Raw genomic sequence first — 23,360 nt, 5'->3', positions numbered from 1 at the left:
TTCTCACACAGTAGGAAAGCACACAAAAACAAGAGCAAAAGTTTCAAGCTTTTCAGGAAAATAAATCTTAAAGTCCAGCAAACAAACTCTAGTCATTATTCACTTGCAAAGTTTAAATTTCAGCACAAAGGGAGCTGCATGTCACAAAAATCCATGTGATTCACCAGTGACATTCAGCAAAGCGTATTAATTACATGGTATCTGGATTTTTCCATTTATTTAACCTTCTCAGCATGTAAGACTGGATCAAACTTTAAAAAAACAAAACCAAAACACCTGTCTCCAAAAGGGAATTTTGAACAAACGTCCCCACGGTCATTCACCCCTCGCAGAGACCAGCACTGCACCCCTGCCCAACTCCTTCGGCAGGGCTAAGTAAGGGCCGGCCCCTGCCTAGCGCAGCCGGCCGCCTCACCCCGTTAACCTTTAGACACAAACCCCCAGGTAAAGCCCAGAACCCCAATATTTAAGCCCCCAAGGGTAGTTTACAGCCGGCTGAGCGCACACGCCCTCGCCGCTACCGCTTGTGGGCCGGGGCCCGCGGTTCCCGTCCCGGCCCGGTGCCTCCCGCCCGCCCTCAGGCAGCCCCTCTCACCAGGTGCAGGGCCATGGGCAGCGTCAGCAGGAACAGCCACAGATAGAGGTGGCAGCTGTTGGTGAAGGCGCCCTGCTCCGGGTCGTGGTACCAGCCCCCGGTCAGCGCCGCCCACACGCCCTGCCCCACCAGCCGCGCCGCCGGCGACACCATGGCCGCCCCCCGCCGCCGCCACCGCCGCCCCTCAGCCGCCCGCCGCCGCCGCCGCCATGCCGGGCGCCCGCGGATTCTCCCATGGTGCCCCGCGACGCCGAGCATCCCGCCCGCCCCACCCCGGCCGCCGCCGCCGCCGCCGCCGGGAGGGCGCCGTCACGGGCCGCCCCCCGCCGGGCACCGCGCCCGCTCTGCCCCGCCGCGGGGCCGCGGCCGCCGCCACTCCGGGGTCCGCGCCCGGCTGCCGGGAGCGGCGGCAGCGCTCGGAGGCCGCGGGGCGGAGCGGGGCCGGGCCGAGCCGCGGCGGAGGGGGGGCGGTTCTGGCGCGGGGGTGTCCGTCACGGCCGCGTCCCGCCCCGGGCACCGCGAGGTGCGCTCGCAGGTGCAGGAAAAGCGCGGCTCGGGGGCAGCCCCGGCGGCCGCCAGCTGGGCTGCGCGCCTCGGCGGCCACTCCCCCACCGCCGGGTTCTCAGTGATCCTGCCCGATACATCACGAGTTTCCGATCTGAGAGCTCTGCCCAACTTCGGTGTCACCCGTTCTGCGTAGACTTGAGATGTGTTTTGGGCGGGATGGGGGGAAATTCCTCAAAAAAAAAAAAAAATCGGATTTTTTCAATAATGGGTTTAGGGAAAAACTCAATCTGCCTTCGTAAAGCGTTTCATGCAGCTGACCCCAAACCAGCGGAGTGAGGAGGTAGGGGCGGGCTGGAGGAAGCTCAGGCGAAGTGCGGCACATGGGGGCTGAAAAGGAGATAGAGCTGAGTGGAAGCCTTAGGCAGGAGAGACTAAAGTCGAAGAAGAATGAGACATAAGGATATCAGGTATATTCTTATGGGACGCCCCCAAAGGAAGGGGGTGTGGAAAATGCATGTATTTTATGATTGGCTTTTCGCAAATATTAAAATGAATATTATATGTGTTGTTTTAGAAAGTAATGGTGTATTAATTCTCTTAAGTACTGTGTTAAATATAGTTTTAGGTTATAAAAATTGTTAAAATAGAAACGATGCTATGTAAGATGCTTTGTTTAAAAGAAAGGACTCGCAGCGAGAGAGCAGCCACAGGACACCTAAATCTTTCCGAGAAAAAGAATTTATTGCGCTGTTATCAGAAGAAACAAACTTCTTCCCGCCTCAAAGGCGCTGTTAGGATTCGGAGGAAGAAGTTGACGATGACCAGACAGAATCCTGTGTTTGAATGGAATTTATGCGTCATGTATGAAGTGTATGACTATGCAACAGGCTTTTGTTTTTAATCCTTTGTTAACAGGTGTCCTTTTTCGGGCTCGTGCTGCCCAGAAAAAGGTACCCAGACGTCCGTAACTCTTTGTATTTGTTGTCTCATATTTGTCCTAATTCAAATTGTCCAAATTATTATTACTCTAATTGTATTACTGTTTTTATATAACAATTTTATTACTAATAAACTTTTAAATTTTTAAAAACAAGTGATTGGCGTTTTTCACAGGGGTGTAAGGTGGGTTGTGAACACCAGGGCTGAACTCACACGATGCTCACCACCTCCCACCCCCGACCATCAGAAAATAGCGGTGAAATTCAATTTTAAGGGTCTCACCAGCCCCTTCGAGGGACTGTTCCACATGTATAGACCTTTATTACAGTCAATTTTGTGAAGGATGCATGTATGAAATGGATACATCATCTTGCACATCACAAAATTTACTCTACTTCATTTTTTCCTGACTGTGGCTACAGTTTCACCGACCAAACGCCATTTTGCTGTGCTTTGTGTGGATTTCTTTTTTTTTTTTGACAAAGGTAAGAGACCGCAGGTGCTATTATAGCTCATGACACATATGAGCTTTCTTCCTGATGTCTCAGGTGATGTGGCCGTGCTAGTTTTGGCCTGATGGGAGGGATGATACAGCACTCTGAACAAGTGGTTGGGAGCAGGGGAGGAATGGCATCGTTTCCCTCAGCAGCACTGCCACCATTAGATGCCTAAGGACCTACAGCCTTGGGGCTTGAGTACTTCTTCAGTGTGACCTTGGGATGTTTCCTGAACTGTATGAAGGAGGCACAGTCCTGGCCGTGCCTCATGTGCTATTCCTGTAAACACATCTTGCCCAAACTTCCAATTCTAATGATTGAATCAAGTGCAATATGCAGCTATGAATGTTTTTGGTGTATGATAACTAAAAGTGTTAAGTTTCAGAAAATGCTGAAGTCATTTTCCCACAGGCAGGCCAGCAAATAATTTTGTTTACATACACAGCTCCAATACAGAAAGGTGGGTAAACTAGGGTGCAAAGAGAAAGCTTCTTCAAAACCTCCTCTCTTCTGTTTTTTGAGACCTCTAACTCATGTAGGTTAAAAAGTGGAAGGCCTAGATAATGCAGACTGCAATTGATATTATTTTGACTTGTTGTCCTGGTTTTGACTGCGATAGAGTCGATTTCATTCTCAGTAGGGGGTACAGTGCCGTGTTTTGGATTCCATATGAAAATACTGTTAGTAACACAATGGTTGCTGCTACGTCACATTTGTCTTAAATCTTTTTGTGTCTCATGTCCTGCCAGTGAGGTGGCACAAAAAAGAAGAACTGGGAGGAAGCATAGACAGGACAGGTGACTGAAACTGCCCAAAGGGATATTCTAGACCATCATGCTCAGTATATAAAGTGGTGGGGAAAAATAGGAAGAGGGGGACATTTGGAGTATCTTAGTTACTTTTCTTCTCAAGTAACTATTACATGTGATGGGACCCTGATCTCCTGGAGGTGGCTGAACACCTGCCTGCCCATGGAAAGTGGTGAATTAATTCCTTGTTGCTTTGCTTGTGAGTGTGGCTTCCCTTTCCCTATTAAACTGTCTTATCTCAACCCACAAGTTTTCTCATTTTTATTCTTCTGATTCTCTCCTCGATCCTGCTGGTGGGGGAGTGAGTGAGTGCCTGCGTGAGGCATGGCTGCTAACTGGGGTTAAACCATGTCCACACATCACTCAAATCTTTCAACTCTTCCTCATCTTTGGATAATGCTTTCACCAAGTTGGGTTTTTTTTGGGGGGGTAAGGATACTTGCAGTTATGATAGGTTCCTGTAATTTCCAGGTCAGGATATGTGTCCTGGACACAAGGCAGATGCACAGTATTGTAGCTACACAGTTGCAGGAGTGCCAAAGATGAAAAAAGGGACCTCTTTTCTCAACAAAGAGGCCAGTGAGGGTCTGAGCCATCTGTACGCCGCTCTTTTAGCCGCTAACTCCACTAGGTGGTGCCGTCAGGAAAGTTAAGGGCACTTCACGCTGTTTTGGGTCACAATATTTCCATTATTTGAACTAGGAACAGCAACTATACAGCAAGATCCTGGAGCACTGGGTGCTGAAGAAACACTGAACAAAGTCTAACCTGAGTGCAGCGATTGCTAGTGGATAGTGGCACCTCACAAAGCAAATTTTGGAATAATAGCTCTAGATAAATATTTAAACATTTCACTGTACTGCAACCAATACCTTGTCTGACCCAAAACATTCCACACTTAATTAGTTCCTGCAGATTCTTTTAGATAACAAAGTACAAGGTGGAATTTGTGTGGCAGAACGCTTGTATTACAACATACTTTATGGCTTTTATAATAAGGCAAATATGCAGATAAGGGAAAGGCTTGTAATTACCTCTCTGAATAGCTGCAAGGCAATGTTATATTAAAGGAAATGGGAGAAGACTTGATAGACATGCTAGTTCTGCATTCTTTCTTTTTGGTTAATGTGGTTCAGTAAGTCACTTTAGCATAATTGTATTTTTGCATTGTGTATAACTATAAATACAGTGAGGTAAACAAGAATTTATGATTTTTGAGTACTGTAATTTTAATTTTTTTTTTTACTGTAACACAATTTTTTATGTTCAAACCTTAGTTCTGTGGTATCCAGCTGCAAATTTTGCATTTATGTAGAGATGTACAGTGCTCTGAATGTAAGTTTTTGTGCAAAACACTGAGTGTTCATCACACCAGGTTATTCAACCCAGCACTGCTTTTTTTTTGCACCTTTCCCAAGCCTTTACTGTCCTCCTCAGGGCCTCTGCTGGCAGCAGCCACATCCATAACCACAGGTCCCACAGCACAGTGATTGGCTCCTGGCATGAAAACTCATTTCCTTCCACTTTGAACCACTGCTTCCCACCACGCTGGCGAGACAAGAGGGCGTCCCCAGCCCACACACTTCCCTCCAACTTCCAAGGAAACGACAACTCTAGTTTAGAAAGTGATACGATTTTTCCACTTAAAACCAGGAGAATCTTTACCCAGAAATAGCACATACACAGCATTTGCTATTTTCAGGCAGCCTCTTAATTGAAAGGATTGTGTGATCACACCACACAGGGCTGGGACTCTCTCAGCCCCTGCATGGACAGGGTGGTGAGCAGGGGAGAGTTGGAGTGGGTCCACAGGAGGGCAACAAAGGTAATTACGGGCCTGGAACATCTCTCACAAGGACAGGCTGTGGGAGCTGGGCCTGTTCAGCCTCGAGCAGAGATGACTGAGAAGGGACCTCATCCATGCCTATCAGTATCTAAAGGGAGGGTGCCAAGAGCCAGGCTCTTCTCAGTGGGGCTGAGCAATAGGACAAGGGCAGAAATGGATGCACAGGAAATTCCAACTGAATATGAGGAAGAAATGTGAGGCTGACTGGACACTGGAACAGATCGTCCAGAGTTCTCCCTCAATGGAGATGTTCAAGAACTACTTGGCCTCAATCCTGTGCAATATGCTCTAGGATGACACTGCTTGAGCTTGGAACAGATGTACCACTGCGGTCCCTTCCAACCCGACCCACGGGTTCTGTGAGAGCCCACGAGCGGCGGAGGCATGTGGCGGAGCAAGCACGAACCGAGGAAGCTCGGTTTCTTCAGAACCCGCTTGGGGTTCGCTCCAAAGGAGGCCCAAAGCCGCACAAGGAAGGAGAGGGCAAGCTGCGGCGGAGGCACAGGCCCCCGGCCCGGTCTGCAGCCCCCGAGGGACAAAAGGGGGCTCACGGCCCCCTCAACCCCAGCCCCGTCCCTGTCCCCCGGACGGCACCGGCCCCTCCGCGCCCCGCGCCACGTGACTGCGGGCGGCCAATGGGCGGGCGCGGGCGGGCGGGCGCGGGGCACCGGCGCTGCCCTCCCCGCCTTTCCCGCGCGCGCCTGCGCTCTCCCCGCTGGAGCCCCGCGGCGGCGGCGGCGGCGACCGGGCCGGGCGGCCCCGCCCCTGCCCACGCCCCGCCCTCCCCTCCCGCGGCTCCCGCTCGGCGGCGGCGGCGGCGGCGGCAGCGGCAGGTGAGGATGCGGCCGGGCGGGCGCTCCCGCGTCGGCGGCGCTGCTGCTGGTGGCCGCCGGCGCTGAGGTCGCTGCCATGGCTCTGCCGGGCGCCGGGGCGGCGGCGTCCGCCGGTGGCAGCGGCGCTCCGTGCCCGCTGTGGACGGCGCTGTACGACTACGAGGCGAGCGGCGAGGACGAGCTGAGCCTGCGGCGAGGGGACGTGGTGGAGGTGCTGTCGCAGGACGCGGCGGTGTCCGGCGACGACGGCTGGTGGGCGGGGAAGATCCGCCACCGCCTCGGCATCTTCCCGGCCAACTACGTGACCCGCCAGCCCCGCGGTGGAGCGGCGACGGGGAGCGGCGGGCTGGGGGACCCCGCGGGGAGCCTAACGGAGATCGACTTCCAGCACCTGGAGCTGCAGGAGATCATCGGCGTGGGGGGCTTCGGGAAGGTGTACCGGGCCACCTGGCGGGGCCGCGAGGTGGCCGTGAAGGCGGCACGGCAGGACCCCGACGAGGACATCACGGCCACGGCGGAGAGCGTGCGGCAGGAGGCCAAGCTCTTCTCCATGCTACGGCACCCCAACATCATCGCCCTGCACGGGGTCTGCCTGCGGGAGCCCAACCTCTGCCTCGTCATGGAGTTCGCCCGCGGCGGATCCCTCAACAGGGCCCTGGCCGCCGCCCCCGGGGCCGCGGCCGCCCGCGGGGGCCGCCGCATCCCCCCGCACATCTTGGTGAACTGGGCGGTGCAGATCGCCCGCGGCATGCTCTACCTGCACGACGAGGCCATCGTCCCCATCCTGCACCGGGACCTCAAGTCGAGCAACAGTGAGTCCCGGGCGGGGCGCGGGGGAGGTGACGAGGGACCTTCGGACGGTGGCGGGATGTCCCCGCCTTAGGCCGCGGGGCCCGGGGGTCCCGGACTGGCGGCGCTGGCCGCGGTGCGGGGGCGGTGGCCGGGCCCGGACAGGCTCCGTCCGAGAGCCCTGTTCCACCGGGGGATGGGTGTCGCAACTCGGGCACCCGCTGCCAGAAGCTTGGGCAAGCGGCAGGTTGGTTTGCCGGGCTGAGAGCTGGCTGCGAACTCGTGGAAAGGTCGGGAGGAACCGGGGATACCTGCGGCGCACGCAAAGTCCGGCCCCCTCGGAGGGAAGCTCACTGAGAGCGGGATAAAATTCTGTGCGCAGCCACCACAATGGCAAATCTACAAGGCTGTATTTACTCTGATGTTGTGTGGTCCTGGCTTTTAAAACTAACCCAAGGAACCAAGCGCCTTGTAAAGAAAAGATTTAATAAGTGTATCACTTCTGTTTCACTGCCGTACAATCGTATGTGTTTCTGGTTTTCACTGCATGCATTTAACATTGATAAAATTTGTCCACTTAGCCAACATTGAGATGGAAAAGACAAGTATCTTAAAACCAGTATAAGCATTGTTGTTCAGATGCCAGATTCACTTTCATCCCTTGGCATGGGCAAATGCACCTGCAGGAATGGGGGAGTTGCTCAATTCGTGCTTAATGGCTCCTTGGTCCATCTGACAATGCAGAAGCATCTAAGATTTTTGCCACTGTGCGTTTGGAAAGCTGGATTACTAGAATAGAGTGTTTATGGCTTGCGGTTGTAGTTGTGTTTAGAAATGATGACCTGAAAGTGGAAATCTGTGCGTTTCCACAAATATCTGAAACTATCTCAGCTCTTTACCATTTGTTCTGAATGTTCCAAAAGTGCAGCAATGTGTTAGTCTTTTTTTTCCAGTTAGGAGACCTTCAGTAGTCCAGCAGAAACAAAAAAGCTTCATTCAAGTTTGAAGCACTTTGTTTAAGAGGCTGTGTGTCTTGAAGGTCACCATGCATGGCCTGTTAAGACAAGGCTCAGTCATGGGACTGACTGTTCTGAGAATACTTTCACTATTTGTTTGATAAAGAAAGAACCTAGCTCAGCTGTGTTTGTGGCTCTGTTTGTAGCATGGGTGGTGAACTCTTGGACGTTTAGCGTCATGGCCAACACCTTTATTTCTAGCAAGTGGTCTGTAGCCAGCTTGTGCCCTTTTAGTTTGCTGCTGTGTAAGGAATGAGCTGCTTCACCTGGAGTGCTTAGTGGCTCTCCTTAGAGTGGGCTGCTGCGTGCTAGCAGCATGTTAAATGACAGTGACAAAGTTCGTGTCTGAAATAAATTCGTAGCCCTGTGGTTTAGCATAACGCTGGGAGCTGAGTACTGCTGAGAACTGATTACCATTGTCACCTTATAGGGGTAATGGCAGAGCATTTAAAAAATATCATTCTGATTATAACCTCAGCTTAGGTGCCTATTCACTGCTTCCATTACTAACTCCTGTTGCAGATGAACTTAACTTGAGCTAGTTTGATCTCTCACCTGTATTTCTTAATCTTAGCAAGATACTTCAAACAAACTTCTTAGTTTGAAGAAGTATTGAATATGCTAAATAGAATTATGTCTCTTGATCATCCACCTAAATTATAGTGTAGGAAGACAGTGGTGCACTGCTGGTACCATATACTGTTCAACAACATGAATTTAAAATGACTGCAAGTCATGGCAGTATCCCATTCTGGTAACTCATCCATTCATCAAAGATTTCCCTTCATCCTGTTTCTGTAGTCTTTTGCAGTCTTGCACAGTGGGAGTGGAATGCTGCCAGGGTTGAGTGAGCTTGACATGGGCAGGAGCAGCTCTGCAGTGGCTGCAGCCCCAGATGGGTCTGGCAGCGCCCACTCCTCTCCTGCTCCTCGCTGCTTTCCAGGCACAGCTGCTGATGGTGCTTCAGTGCTTGCCCTTAAGCAGCTCTAGGTAGCGTATGAGTGAATCAGTTTTGTGCTAACCTTGTTATTTTTGTTAAGAAGGATGGTTTTTCTTCCTCAGACAATAAATTGGGAAAATTACTGTCCTTGTTATGGTGTGGTAAGGAATGCTTCCCAAACTATTTCCCCAGCAAGTAGGCGGGAACTAATTTTTCCAGCTGGGAAAGGGAGCCCCTTCTACCAGTGTATTTGATCCAGAAAAGGTATGTGTCTGGGCTTGTGGTTGGCAGGCAATAGCAAGCATCTCAAAGGCAAGCATGTTACTTCTCTCTGTGCAGTTTTATGGAGCTGGGATCTCTGTAGCATATCTGTTGTGGCTTCGCTGATGCCAGATTGACAGGACTGGAGAAGAAGTGCCACAAACAGAAGAGCCGTGACAGCAGCCAGCTTTTATTAACAGCAGTGACTGTCTGGGTTTGAATGCTCTTGCTTCATGGGCTCTTTCTGGGAGGTGGGAAAAGGTTTGTGTTTCTGCCAGAGTAAGGGAAATTAATAAGTAAACAAAGGTTTTTCATATCAGAAAGGAAAACTAACAAACTTGGTTTTGAGGGCTGAACAGGGAAGTGAAGTGTAACTCATGAGTTTTATTAACAGCAGAGAGAGTTTCTTCAGTTCTGGAGTCCACGTAAAATAAATTTTCAAAAGCAGACAAAACAAAAGTGTTAAGAACACTTAGCTTTAGATATGTGTGCTTAAATGAAACATAGTAACCATGATGTCTAATGTTGCCCTACCAGTCCTGGGTGCTTTATAAAACTTTGTATGACTGAAGTGGTGAGAGGTTTCACTGACAAATATCATGGCCTGTTTTGAGGATAACTTCTCATAAGCAGTTCTTACATTCCTCAATATACTTTATAGATTAAAGTATAGATAAAGTATAATCTAAAATAAAAGATTAACAGGTGAACTTTACCTAATCTAAAATATGAATAAAAATCATGGAAGAAAATTCTATTTTGTTGAAGCCATCATTGTTACTAAAGGAATTCTGAATTAATTGATGCTTTAACTGAAAAGGAGATGTCTTAAAAACTGTGAAAATACTTGAATATTCCTAACTCTGTCTTCTGGGTAGGAGGTTATTCTTGATTTAGCATGCCTGCTGATTATGAAAAAAAAATTAGGTTTTACTGGAAATAGAAGATAGGAATTCACCTACAAGACCAGACACTATAAGTTATATGTGTATTTTTACCACATCTCAGCTTTTTTTCTGACTCTTTGGAAGGGCAGCTTTTTTCTCTGAGGGGATGAAATTTCTTGCTTCTGAGCAAGGACACTTTATTAGTTATAAGACCTGTGGTTGTGTAAGGGCTCAGCACAGCCTTCCCTGATTATTCTGTCCTGAAAAAAGCTAGTGGTGTGTTCAGCTAGAGTATGCCACATTTTCACTTTCTGAAGTCAAGGCTAGAGAAAACAGAGGTTTGTGATTCTGGGGTTGATTTCAGACTGTGCACTGCTTCTGCCTTTAAAAAATGCACTTTATCTCTAGTGCAGCAGCCTTATGTACTTGTAGGAACCATTGCAGTAAGTTCAGAATATCTTGCTTATGGTGTAGACATATCCATGATTACAGAGCTGGTTATGTGTAGATTAAGTGTACTAACACAGTACTGATAAAGGGCTCTGTACTCACTTGTCATAGATGGATATGCCAGAAGGGTTTGGTTTGCTGTGGCTTTCACCAGCTCCTCCAGCAGTCCAGGGTCCTTTGCAGCCCTCAGCTCTGTGAAGGGCATTGAGTTTATATTGCTGTTTGAAATTGTTGAGGTCAGCTTGAATTTCAAGGATTGTTGAATAAGGCCATGGAAGTGACAGTGCTAATGAGAACTACTGGAATCTGAAGGAATCAAACATAGGAGAGGGCAACTCACTGTAATGTCATGTTCTTCAATCTAGTATAATGAGTAGCAGTTAGAGAATAGAAACCATTTGATTTTAAAAACCTTTAAAGGAAGTGTGATGTGTTTTGACAGAACTGTTGAATCAGTTGCTTTTGATGAGGCAGGGTGTCCTGGAGTTTGAGAAAAGCAAGAAAAAATTCTCATAATTTGCAGCAGAATTGCTCAAGTTATGCACCTTTTATTATTTTTTATTAAACACCTTTTAAAATAAGATGGAGATGTTTTCCAGAATTTGTAAAAGCTGCTTTCTCTCAAATGTGTCTGTATAGCAGCTTTAGGCCAGCTGTTCAGGGAGAATGGTGGGCCAGAATAGAATATCAGTCAGGTAGAATAGTGGGCCAGAAGTTACTTAGCATTTTAAAATCTGTATGCTGTATTTTTCCATGCTGTCTTCATATAGGAAGTCATGGTACTTAAATGTTCTACATTGTTCTAAATTATTTAAAAATCACATAAAGTTAGAAATTATGCCAGGTGTACCAGATTTCTATCCCATGTCTGAGAGGCAGTAGCCCTGCCTTGTGCTTTGCTGTAAAAGTAATACTGCTGCATTGCAGCATTAAGAACATACATCCTGAAGCATCTGGAAGTGGATACGCAGGAAGGAGCACTGATTTTTATAACCTTATTAGTTAAGTATTCTTTAAAAAAAAACACAGAAAACCAAAATAAAACCACCTTCATGCAAATATCAGTAGGATTGCAAAATTTCATTTATTTGGGAAACACTACCTGTTTTGAAGGTTGTGATCTTCTTAAACTTAGCGTGCCATTGACTTCCAGTAAGTTTTTCTTTTGAATATCCTTATGTCACATGAAAGAGTTCTAAGTCTCATGAAACATTGCTCCCAGTATTTTTTTTTCATTATTTCATGTGTGCTCAGACTATGTAAATAGGGATTCTGTTTTTTGAAAGGCCCTGAAGGTTAGCTGGATTCTGTGTGAGTATCAAATGCTTAGCAGCCTTGAGCTAGTAGTATCTTTTTCCAGTTCATCAAAGGCAATGCTATGTTTTGCACCTGTTTTAATATTCACTTGATATATATGCTTGTTGCATATAAATATGTTGTGTAGTTTGTGTCCAGGAAGATGCTGGAATTCAAGAAAGAACAGTTTTGAGTAGCTGGTTGCTGTGATTGTCTCATTCCACCATAGAAATAACTATAGTGTTAAAATGTTGTAGAGGCCTAATTTCCAGTTGAAGGATGTGTTTCAGCATTTAAAAATAATATTCAGAAACATTATGATTTTAACACCATATCCATGAAATGAAATTTTGTGAACTGTTCCTCTGTAACACTATATTTGTCCTGTGTAAGCTTTCAGAGGAGGAATAATATCCAGCAGTTATTTTATTTGGAGATGAAGACTTAACTGCAGTAGCCATTTATTTCACCTCAGTTACCATCTTCTAAATTTGCTTCTGTTTGATGTTTTTCTATGTCTCAAGTCTGGACATTAACAGGTGGAAAAAATTCCTCATTAATTTAGAACAAAGTCCCTCAAACTTAACATGGCTGAAGTAAATTTACATGTAGTGCTTAATGCTGAAAACAAGACTCTAGGCTGAAACCCTAGCTATATGTAATTTGATTAATTAAAAGCTCATGAACTTTAATACCCCTATTTATAATTCATTTTTAATTCAGATTTTCGTTTTAATGTTTTCCCAACTATGTCCATCTGACAGCTGTAGAGAGTTGTTTCTTATTTGGTGTTGAGACTGCATCTCTAACAGGTCAGATTATTTAGTCCAGAATAATATTGCTTTGATCTTTCTCTGGATCTAACTTGGTTTTTCATGTCTTTCTTCTCTGTCTTTGTTCTGTCATTGTCTAACACCAAGTGATCTGGTTTACAACTTTTGGAAGATCATTTTTTGTCTTTTTTTTTTTTTTTTCCTGCTTTGTGTTATGCTCATGCCTAGCAGGTTTCTTCAGAACTTTCATTTGCACCAGGGTTTCTGGTGACCTCTTCATGGACAATGTGGGAGTCACATTCTAGTCTGTATGTTGTGTTTGCTCACTGTTTTTGATGGTAAAGAGTTCTGTTTTGGGGCAGCATTATAAATTGAAGTGTAGGGCTTTGGATTATAGTGTTTTTAGTATTTGTGTATTAAAGAAGACTTCAAGCATTATTTGGCTCATTTTTTTTTTTAAAGCTGGTACCCTAAAATAGGCTCATTTACTTTTTTGCGTCTGAAATTTGTACTGAGCAAGCAACCTATTTCCACCCAGGTTAATAGAAAAACAGACAGCTAAATGCCTCTCATTAGTTGTTAAAATACTTATACAATTTTGTTCATTCCTCTAAACAGCGAAAAATAATTTTAACTGCTGACCATAACACTTCATAAATGAGGTATTGTACTTAAATAAGCAAACTGCAAAGTGTGGTTGAAATTTAGACATTGTTGGTGTTATCCAGGCATGAGAAGAAATTGAGCTATAACTGAGTTTTCAGTTACAGATTATTCTCCCATCCCCATGAGAGCTACAGGGACAGGGCATGTCTTTGGACCCTCTTAGCAAATATTAAAAGTTCCACAAAAATGTTCTGCAACCTCAAAAGAATAGAGAAGTAACACATCACTGAACTGTATTTGGATGTTGAATGCTGTTTTGTGGTTTTTTTTGACCTTAGAAGAGAATGGCTTTTTGTTTGCAATCTGTAAGTTTTCTTACCACTGAGTATGAGTTTTCTTCTAAAGTTGCTTCAGTGTTGCAAGTTCTGAAACAGAATGACCTTGTATGATAAACATTTGCAAGGAGTGGGTGCAGCATAGGGTAATTTCTGACCTTGAAATTTATTTCTGATTATTTGTTAAAATTTAAGGCATTAAAATTTGTTTCAATAACTTTCAGTAACAATGCTTCTAAAAATGCAGATATTTTTTTTTTTTTTTTTTTTTTTTTTTTTGAGCTTTGGGGTTGTTTTGTTTATTAGAAGCAAAATTAGGACATTGAAGTAAACATAAATACACATGATACATAGATAAAAACAGATAAATACCAAATTACTTGGCTGTCTATATTCATGAGCAGTACAAAAATAACAACTGATGTAACTTACATTCCTGAATTGACAGCTTTAAACTACATTTTTTCATCACCTTTACCTTGCTTGACCATGTTACTAAGAGCCTACCTCAATCCAGTCACTGAAAATAAATGCATGTTTAAATTTTAACCCTCTTACTGCATGTTAAATTCATGGATTAAATATGGTAAATTGGGAAAATTCCATATATATATATAATGTCACCACAGAAGTATTCTTCCTCCTTGGAGCTTCCTGCCAGCTTTAACCTTTTTTGTGTGGGGTGGGGGTCATAGCTCCAGTTAAATCAGTCCTAGACATGCCAGTGTTGGCTACATAATCATTCTTTGTTCTCTTCACAGTGACTAAAATCTGTGTTTTGGCAGGTGTACTATTAACTCGGAGCTGATAAGTCGGCCCTCCCTCTCAAAAATGTAGGAGTAAATGCTTCATTGCTGTGGTTCATTATGGGACAAGTTAACCCTTGGAACTGGTTATATTTTAGTTCTCAATGTTCAGGCAGTTTTGTGATTTTCTCACCTATTAGGATTAGATGCCACTGTTCTTCCTGAAGTTAATTGCTTTTATTTCCTCCTGTATTATGTAGAAAGGAAAAATATTGTACTTTTAAACTCATTGCTTAATGTTACACTATTGAGACAATCAGCTTTCCCTTTCGTTTTCTCTTCTGAAGAGAAGGACAGCACTGTCAAATTTGCAGAGTTCTCATTTCAAAATAAGTTTTTTTACTTTGCTGTTCTTGAAAATGCATTTAAATGTATTTTTTAAAAAGTGAATTTAAAAATTGTCTAGTTTTTTCTGCTTTGTTTGCTAGGTAACAGGTTGTTTGGCTTTTTTTTTTTTTTTTTGTTAAAACAGCAAGACTCTTTCAAATATTCTTTAAAAAATAAACAACCTAAAAATTCTTTATAAAGTGTAATCTATTAAGATTCCTCATACAAATTGTTGTACAGGGTTTCATGTTAACTGATGAGATTCTAACTCAATGACTAAACCTAACCAAGTATCTATGACCAGAATTTGGATTCGTAGCAGTTGGCATCTTCAAAGAGGATCCAGGAGTTTTTTCTGGTTTTGGTTTATTCAATGGGTTCTTTCCAATAGTAGATTTCGTCAAAGGTGATTTTATAATGGAAAAAACATAGCAAAGCTGGATTCTATCTTTAAATCTCTGACTAAAACTGGATGTAAAAGGGTTGACCTGTTTGTGTTGCTTGACTTCGCACTTGTTGCAACAGGTGCCACAGGGATTCCTGGGGCAGCTGTAGCTGCATGAGGAGGCTTCCCCACCCACCTCCCACCCGTCAGCCAAATCTACACATCTCAGTCTCTGCCTGTGTGGTCAGTAGGTCAGGTTAAAATGTTGTAGAGATTCAGCAGGAAACTACTCTAAGCTGGTTTATTTGCAGGCTTTATTTCCTGCCGGGCTATCTGGCTGGTTGAGTCTCCCAAGACTACCCAGCTGCTAGACTCAGCCTTGGGGGGAAAAGCTGTAGATGGTGAGGGGCTGTCAATGAAGAGGAGGTTACGGTATTTCAGTGGCAGCAGGTTCCTTCTGTCTTGGTTGTGACATCAGACTACACTTCTTTACTTCAGCTTTGCTAGTAATTCACCTTTAAAAGTAGAATGTCTTTTTAATTTTTTAGGTATGTATTTATCTATTTCTATTAAACTTTATTTTATTTTTATGTGACTCTTTTTTTGTATTAAATATTCTAATTTCAACACATCAAATGCGCCTTGAGATAAGTCACAAGAAATAAAGCAACAAGGAAGTTCATAATTGCGGAGTGTAATGTGTTATGATCAGGAAAAGTATGCCAACTATGTAAATACTTCCGTGTACTCAGAAGCTGTGTATTCTTCTGATTAGCTTGAAATATCAAACTGCATCCAGTCATGCTCTATTGACTTCAAAAAAATAACTATAAATCCGAGCCAAATTTGAATGAAATATTCATAGCTTCAAAACAAAATATTGAAAAGATGGTTTGACTGATGATAGATAACTTAAATTGTTAGTTCTAAAGGAAGGTAACATGTGTCAGCTCTTGCCCCTGGATGTCATTTGTGAGATTAAAAACCTCATCTGCCTTGCCTGTTAAATTCTGTATGTTGTGTGACGTATATTGATTTAGGGAATGGCCAGGTCTTAAATTTGAGTTAGGCAGGAAATTAATGTTTTCTCCGAGTTTCTCTTGGTGGAAGCTGTACCTGATGTATTATATATTGACAAAGACTTTTTATGCAGTTTAAACGTAATAGCTTTAGTTTGCCTTGTATTTTGTGGTTTTTTTAAGACTAGGATGAAGTTCCTTAAAAAATAAATCACTTCCATAAAAAAGATTGTGTACTTTTAGGAATGGATTCAGAGCCACTTTATTCTGCTGAGTTTGAAACTAGAACATTATCTAACTCAGGAATTCACAACCTAGCTGTTGTCCTTCTCATCTGCCTCCATTTTGGTCACTTTTTTTTGTTTCTATTTTTGGGGGTTTTTTGCTTCAGAGTTGCCTTTTAAAAACAGCAAGCGAAGAAAGTAATTGCTGTTTCAAATAACTGAGGAAGTTCCTGGTAGATAGAACACAACTGAGTGTTTTGAGTTTTAAAGCTAAGTTTCAGTATTGACTGATTTCCATGCAATTGTAAAATTATGGAGAAATTGCTTTAATGAGGTTGTTTTTTCTTAAATTTAGTTTTTAAATAGAGTTAAGTGTAACATTTTATTAAAGACAACTTGAGAATGTTTGGTGTCCAGTCTGCTTTTGAGTTTTTGCTGATGTAGTATCCAAATCCTACATTTTTCAGAATTTACTGCTGATCTAGTGTTTAAATTATGACTATTTGAATGTCTAATTATAAATGCTTGTTACCTCTAGTACTTCCTCTTACAGCACAGTAGAAAATTCTGTTTTGCATTACAGACATATCTGAAGAGCAAGTGAAGCACAAATGGCATGCAGTAAACTAACTTGCAGCATCTGTAGTCTGTGCCAATAACTTGTTAAAACTGCTTCTTTCTCTCAAGTTTCCATTTGCCTAAAGTTGCTTTAATAATAGTTATTAAAGAAGTAAAGGGGAAGCAAAAAATGGTGATGCAAGGTGCGTTGGAGCTGTTGAAATCTCTTGTCCGTTTTCCTCTCTTTCCTTTTATTTCCCTCCATTTTCTTCAGAAAGGCAGGTGAGGCAGGTGACTCCTAGTCATTCTCATCCTTTGGTGCTTTTCTTTTGCCATATATCCTACTGTGGGCTGGGCTTTTCTTATGAGGTTCATGTGTATTTGTCAGTTCATGATGTCAAGGACTTTTTCTGTCAAGTTGTGTCTTGTTTTGGCTTTCCAATGGGGAACACTTTGTTCAGGATATTTTTTTTTTTATTTTTTTTTTTTTTAGTATCTGTTGGCTCCTTTGAGGTACATTTTTTGGGTTGTTGGTTTTGGTTTTTTTTAAGCTGGGTATTTTTAGAGAAATGCATTTAAGAACAAACTGCTCCTTTCAGTTGTGTGAAAATTAAGAACTGGTTATATGCCTGCTGTAAAGGGACATAGATAATAGAGGAGCACCGTATCCATAGAATAAAAAAGTCTCCTGCATATGTAATCACTGTTCAAAGGATAAAATTCCCTTGCTGATGGTGACCTCTGAACTTAATCCAGTGAGACAATCACAATCTGACAGATATTAGCTGCAGAGATAGCAGAATCCATCCTGAGAGCCCACAGGAGAAAAGGAAGGTATTTAGGAGTAGTGTTTCATGGGCAAAAGTATCAACTTTTTTATGGACAGAAGAGTTTCTGATCAGTTAATGTTTTCACTGACATATTTAAGTTGTGGTTTGCACACCTAATTTTTTTACTATGGTGATTAATCTGCAGTTTAAAACCTAGATATGGCTTCTACAAGCAATGTTGAAATTTTAATATCCAGTTACGTTTGGAGCCAAATAACAATTCCAAATCATGGAGGTGGGTCTCTTAATATGGACAAGGTATTGTGTTTCATTAATTGAATATGCAACATTTAATAAGGTTTTTTTCTGCCTGTTAGTCCCCAGATAAAGATGCGAGGTCACCCTGCTGGTTTTGTTGCATGTTGATTTAGTGAACCAACAGGAACCAGATTTGCTTGCAAACAGCTGGAGAGGGAACTGACTGGGTGCAGGGGGAACAGAGACAGTAGCAGCATTGTCTGGACAATCTCTATTTGCAAGTAGAGTTGTACAGCATAACAACTTTCTTTCCTTTATGGTATTCTCTAAGAATGACTTTATCATGGGTGGTAAACGTAGTGGATATGTAGGCATTTGTACCTATAATCATAGTAACTTAAATTGCTGTAGTATTAAATAGCTTAGATTTGCAAAGCCCATGATAGTCACCTGTTTAGCAAACTGCAGATAAAGTAGCAAGAAATGGTTGGTAGCAATTGACTAACTTGGGAAAATAAGGTTGCTTAATGTTTTATTTTTAGTACTAACAAAATAGGTAATATAAAGGGGGTGTAATAGAAAGTACAAAGATGATAGGAGGGATAGAATGGACTTCAGGGTGTTTCTTTTTTAAGTTCAAGTATTAGAAGGTAGTTTGAATTCAGTACATTTAAACTACTGAAAAGGTGTTCCATCCTTTGCCTTGGCTTCTCTCAGAATACCTTTTTCACTTATTTCATATGTATGGTAACTGAGAAAAGTCACCTGAAAACACTGGAATGCATTGTTCATGCAATGAAACTGACGTTAACTGTATGAAGTCTTAGGATTTAAAAAAAAAAATTCAACTGAAGTGTTGTCTTAAATGGGAACTTTGGCTAGATTAGTTGGAGAAATACAATCTATATGTACTTAGAAACAAAAAGAAAACACCACAGGAAATAACCTGCATTAAAAGAGTAGCATTGAAGAGCTTAGTTCTTGGTATAAGTTTCCTAGATGTCTTGTCTTAAATGTCTGTCCAGGCCTCCCTCATGCTTACTGTAAATACTGCTTCTTAAACTATATTAACAAATAAAAAAAGAGAGAAGCTGAGGCAGGAATGTAAGCCTTTTATTCAGAATTATGCTTTAAACAAAGTTGGTGCAATTTCAGTTAGTACTTCTGGTTCTTCTCTAGGCTTTCAGCTTAGTCTTGAAAGTAGCACTGCAGATGTCATTCTGTACCTGAGTTTGGCAGATGTGCACCCCCACGAATCTGGTTTGTCTAAATGTGCTCTGTTCTGCTGACTTATCGGTCTATATGTAGGCTCTCGCTTATTTTTTCCTTTTCCCCAATAAAATTTCAACCCAAGCTCAAACAAACAGAGAATGCAGTTGCTGTTCAACTCTGGCTAGACATGGTTTGCTACTTTATGTATATCTCACCTTTTGCTCACCTCAAAAAGGGCTTTACTGCCTGTGTGGAGAGTTTGGAGATGGGACTGATGGAATGGGAATGGCATAGGAAAAGGAGTGGCAAATGGGAGCATTTGAGGGGCATTTTCCTGGGACCTGTGTGTCCTTTTCAAGCTTTAATTCTGTGCCTTTCTTGATAAGATCACCTTGTATGGAAGCAGTAGTGGTGTGGCAAAGAATTGTTGCTGGGTCTGTTTTAATTAGAGGAGCACTGACTTGGGAAGTACTGGCTGGCTCCATGGCAAAGTGTTAGATTTTGGTTTCTAAGAGTGTGAAAAACATCTTGTCTGCATACTGTTACACCACGAAATATTTGCATTGTGCCATAAGATCGGTAGAAAAATATTCCAGCTATAACAATGATAGTGCAGAAAGCAAGAAAGATTAATGGCAGTACTGCTTCAGGGACCATTAGGTTTAACAGGAATGTGTGTTTGATCTTGCTTCTTTTTTGAGGAGTGAACTCTGCTTTACACTGCAGAGGTCCGAAATGGGGATAGGAGAAAATAGGCAATAAAATTCCTTACCCCGATAGCTCCAGATCTAGAACTGAGTTTAATCAGAAGTGTACCTGTAAGATGGACCAGCCAGAGCACCTAGGGAAATATTTTGTTGTTAAGAGCACCAGTGCTGTAGGTCTGCATTCTGTTGTTAGGTACAGGTAACTTCTGTTCTCATAACTTCTCTAAACCTTTGTTTAGCGTAGCAAAAAGGACAAGCTCTTCTGATTTTATCTATATGAAAGACATTTACTAGATCCTAACTATTCTATTTTCTATGTCTGCTTCAGTTCCTGGTATTGGACATGCATGTGCAGGTTTAGTCATTCAATATTTCATATGAGGTGTTACACTTTGTAAAATTCTATTGATTGCTCCCTGTTTCTACTGAACTAAGCCTTCTTCAGTGATTTTTAGAATTGAACTACTTGCACAGCTTCATATAGCTTGCTAGTTTTCCATTAGCCAGAACAGCCAGGCATTTCTTCTTCCTTCATCTCTTTCTTATAGCTATAGATTTTATGATCTTATGCAAACTTGCAAATATTTTAGTATGATGGTCAGTTCTTTCTTAGAGTGGGCACTACCTTCTGACTGTACTGCCCAGGGAGGTGGTGGAGTCACCATCTCTGCAGATGTTCTAGAAATGAGTGGATGTACTTAGTGCTGTGGTTTAGTTGACATGGTGCTGTTTGGTCAAAGGTTGGACTTGATGATCTTGAAGTTTTTTTCCAACCTTAATAATTCTAAGTATCTTATCTACCACTTTTTATCTACCACAGTTTACTGCACAGCACTTCATTTTTCTCTCTGACTTGCCTGGCTTTTATCTTTAACTCGTTAATTTATATTTCAGGAATTATTGAAAATAACATCTCTTTGTTGCCCTGCTGTAAATATTTCTGGGCATGCAGTGTCTCATATATTCAAGGAGTGCCTGTTATATGTCACCCAAGACTTTGCTCTATGGTGTTAATAAATTTGCTTTCCCTTTGATCTCATTGCTGAAAGGTAGAGTCACAAAGAGAGATGTAGTAACTCAGAATTTAGTTGAAAATGGTGTTGCTGGCAGAAATCATATGCAGCCTTAGATTACTTGGTCATTTTTTAATTTCTGGCTGAAATGTTTGGGATTAGGATCTGGGTAGAGGATTTGGCCCAAACTTTATCTCCTTCGATTTTGAAGCATTCAGAAACATAGTATCTGGTTTTGCTTATGTAAAAATGAACAGGGTGTTAGATAAATATCCTTATCCTATGTCCTACTTACATGTAAATAAGTGAGCACATAAGATTTTCCTGCATTTCTGCATACCTGATCTAATCTGTGGGTGTTGGTGGGTTTTGTTTTCAAATAGTCTTTGCACATTTAAATATTTTGGGCTGTGCTTGCCAGGAGCAAAGCTAGAATGTAAGTGTGAACTTCATTCTTCGTGGAAAATAAAAAGTCTGAAAAACATTGAAGTAAACCCAAAAGTGTTAAACTAGCTCTTGCCCAACTTAACATTGGAGCAAGAAAAGACAATTTAAAGGTTTGGAAAAGGAAGCAAGGAAGATGCTGAGTTAACAGGGCAAACTGGTGATCACAAAATAGTTTCTCCCAGTTTAGCAACCAGCAAGGGCCAGGAAGCTCTGGAAGAGGCAGAAGGATGCTATAGTGAAGGTTGCTAGGCTACTCCAAGGTAAGCTCTTACAGAGTGCTACTCAGCTATGCTGAGCATTTTTACTGCCCAGCTGCTAAGCAATGTGTGTGTGGTATTGTTTGCCTGGCTACCAGCCGGAAAGGGAAGTTTGAACTGCTAAGAAATGTTGTCCCTTTGTAGGATGAAACTTGGTCACGTGCCAGTTATTACCTTTTGCAAGACTGACTGTTTTTGGTTTCGGTCACATTGACTGACAAGGAATGTCAGGAATTCTGCTGAACATGTTTGAAATAGAACAGCAAACAATAGGTCTTTGATTCAAGTATAAAAGTATAAAAACTTGCATGAATTTAACCTGTTCTGGTGGTTCTCATTGGTGAGTTCTTGGTTTGTCTGTACCATTTTGGCCTTCGTTTTTCTTGCTCTGTTAAGAAGCTTATTGAAAAAGGAATGTGGGTTCTTTTCCTTTTATCTGGATTTGATGTAATTTTTGAAATATTTGTAAGAGTTAACCTCTACCAGTAAGAATTATTTCTTTCAATTGCAAGTGCGAGGTCATCAGTTTTTCTTCTGTAAGGGAGGGTAAGTCTTTGTCTGCTTTTTTGTTAATGGGTTTCCTGTACTGTGTTTTGCTCTACATACAGGTAGAAACCACACATTTATGCTTCTCACATATGGTTTAATTTTTGGTCTTTGTCCCAGGAGATCATTTTAACAGAAAGTTAAAACTGACAGTTGCTCTCTCTCTCAAACAGTGACACAGGAACTGAATATGGAATTTAAATTATGGTGTGTTAAAATTTTGATTCCTTTCCATCAGTTATCTCTCTGCTTGTGAGCTCCAACACAATTACCTACTTCTGTTCTTGTAACACTGTTTCCTGAAGAGGTGCTACAACTCTGCCAATAATGTTGCCTCAAGAACAAGTCAGGCACTGTAGGATGCAACAGCAAAAACAGGATAACTTACTCCTTAACATTCATGAAGGTGCAGTGTGTATAATGTAAAAGGGACTGGATCCAAGTCCAGTGGCCTGTTGCCAGCAGGGAACTCCTAAGGCAAACTAATTTCCCTGGCATAGTTTCCCAACTTTGTTCTGATTTGTGGCCCAGGGATTTCATGAAACTAAACGAACTTTTTTTGATATAAATTCCCTATATCAAGTTGACTTGTGTGAATTTGTGGAGATGCTTTTTAAATCTATGATAAATAATAATATTCACATACCATGCCAAGAATTCCAAAGTTCAAAATCTTGTTGCAAAGTTCACCTGTGTGTTGTGTGAATGACTGACACGTGTTTGATTCTCATCTGCCAGTTTTACCCAGTGGTGTCCATTTCATGTAGTGAGAAACTTTGAACAGTTATTATGTCTAGTTTTCTTCATTAACAAGGCATTGTTATATAGATTTTTGTTTGTAAATGTTTCTTTTCCTAGGGGATGGCTAGGAAAAGGCTTCTTGTCTGTTAACCATTCCTTGTAGCTGTGGTTCTGTTGTTTTGAGTACCCTGCTCGTGTCCATCCCCTTCAGTTGTTACAGGCTTTCAGAGATGAGTAGGGGTCAGGATGGAGTGCACTATTAAGGATGGATTTTATACTGTGACATAATACTGCTTTGTTTTATCATTCTTTTATAAGAATTCTTAACATTTGGTTTTTGTTTAGTACTGCTTCTGGTTTTATTATTCCAGAATCTTGTTGCAACGTGGATAATTTTCTGACAGTCTGTCATCATCTGGGATTATTAGGATTCTGGGTTTACTTAAATTATCTGATTTACCTTCCATCTCCAGTGTATTGTTGTGCTAATTTAATATATATGCTCAAATATAAAAATAATGATTTATTTTAATATATATTTTTAGCATAATAATATATGCTCCTGCATAAAAAGCTCATGACACTGTAGATGTTTCTTGCTTCTGTAGCTTGGAATAGCTTAAAATTATCAAAAAACATTTTCATGCTAATAAAAATTGCAATAATATTTTCCCAACACTAAAAGTAGACAATTATCTGTGCAATACAAGT

General features: G+C 42.3%; 2 protein-coding genes across 2 annotated transcripts in view; one reads left to right on the top strand and one right to left on the bottom strand.

The window, feature by feature from the left end:
- PCNX2 (pecanex 2) overlaps positions 1–748 on the bottom strand; it is a 151,802-nt gene extending 151,054 nt beyond the window's left edge. The window contains exon 1 of the mRNA XM_063151627.1: positions 596–748. Coding sequence (XP_063007697.1) covers positions 596–748 — 153 coding nt within the window. The remainder of the gene's footprint in view (positions 1–595) is intronic.
- A 5,354-nt stretch (positions 749–6,102) lies between these two features.
- MAP3K21 (mitogen-activated protein kinase kinase kinase 21) overlaps positions 6,103–23,360 on the top strand; it is a 40,171-nt gene continuing 22,913 nt past the window's right edge. The window contains exon 1 of the mRNA XM_063151626.1: positions 6,103–6,838. Within this exon, the coding sequence (XP_063007696.1) occupies positions 6,103–6,838 (736 nt within the window). The remainder of the gene's footprint in view (positions 6,839–23,360) is intronic.

This window comes from Melospiza melodia, chromosome 3 (assembly GCF_035770615.1).
Source record: "Melospiza melodia melodia isolate bMelMel2 chromosome 3, bMelMel2.pri, whole genome shotgun sequence".
NCBI classification, from domain to species: Eukaryota; Metazoa; Chordata; class Aves; order Passeriformes; family Passerellidae; genus Melospiza; species Melospiza melodia.
This window is presented reverse-complemented; position numbering and strand designations above follow the sequence as displayed.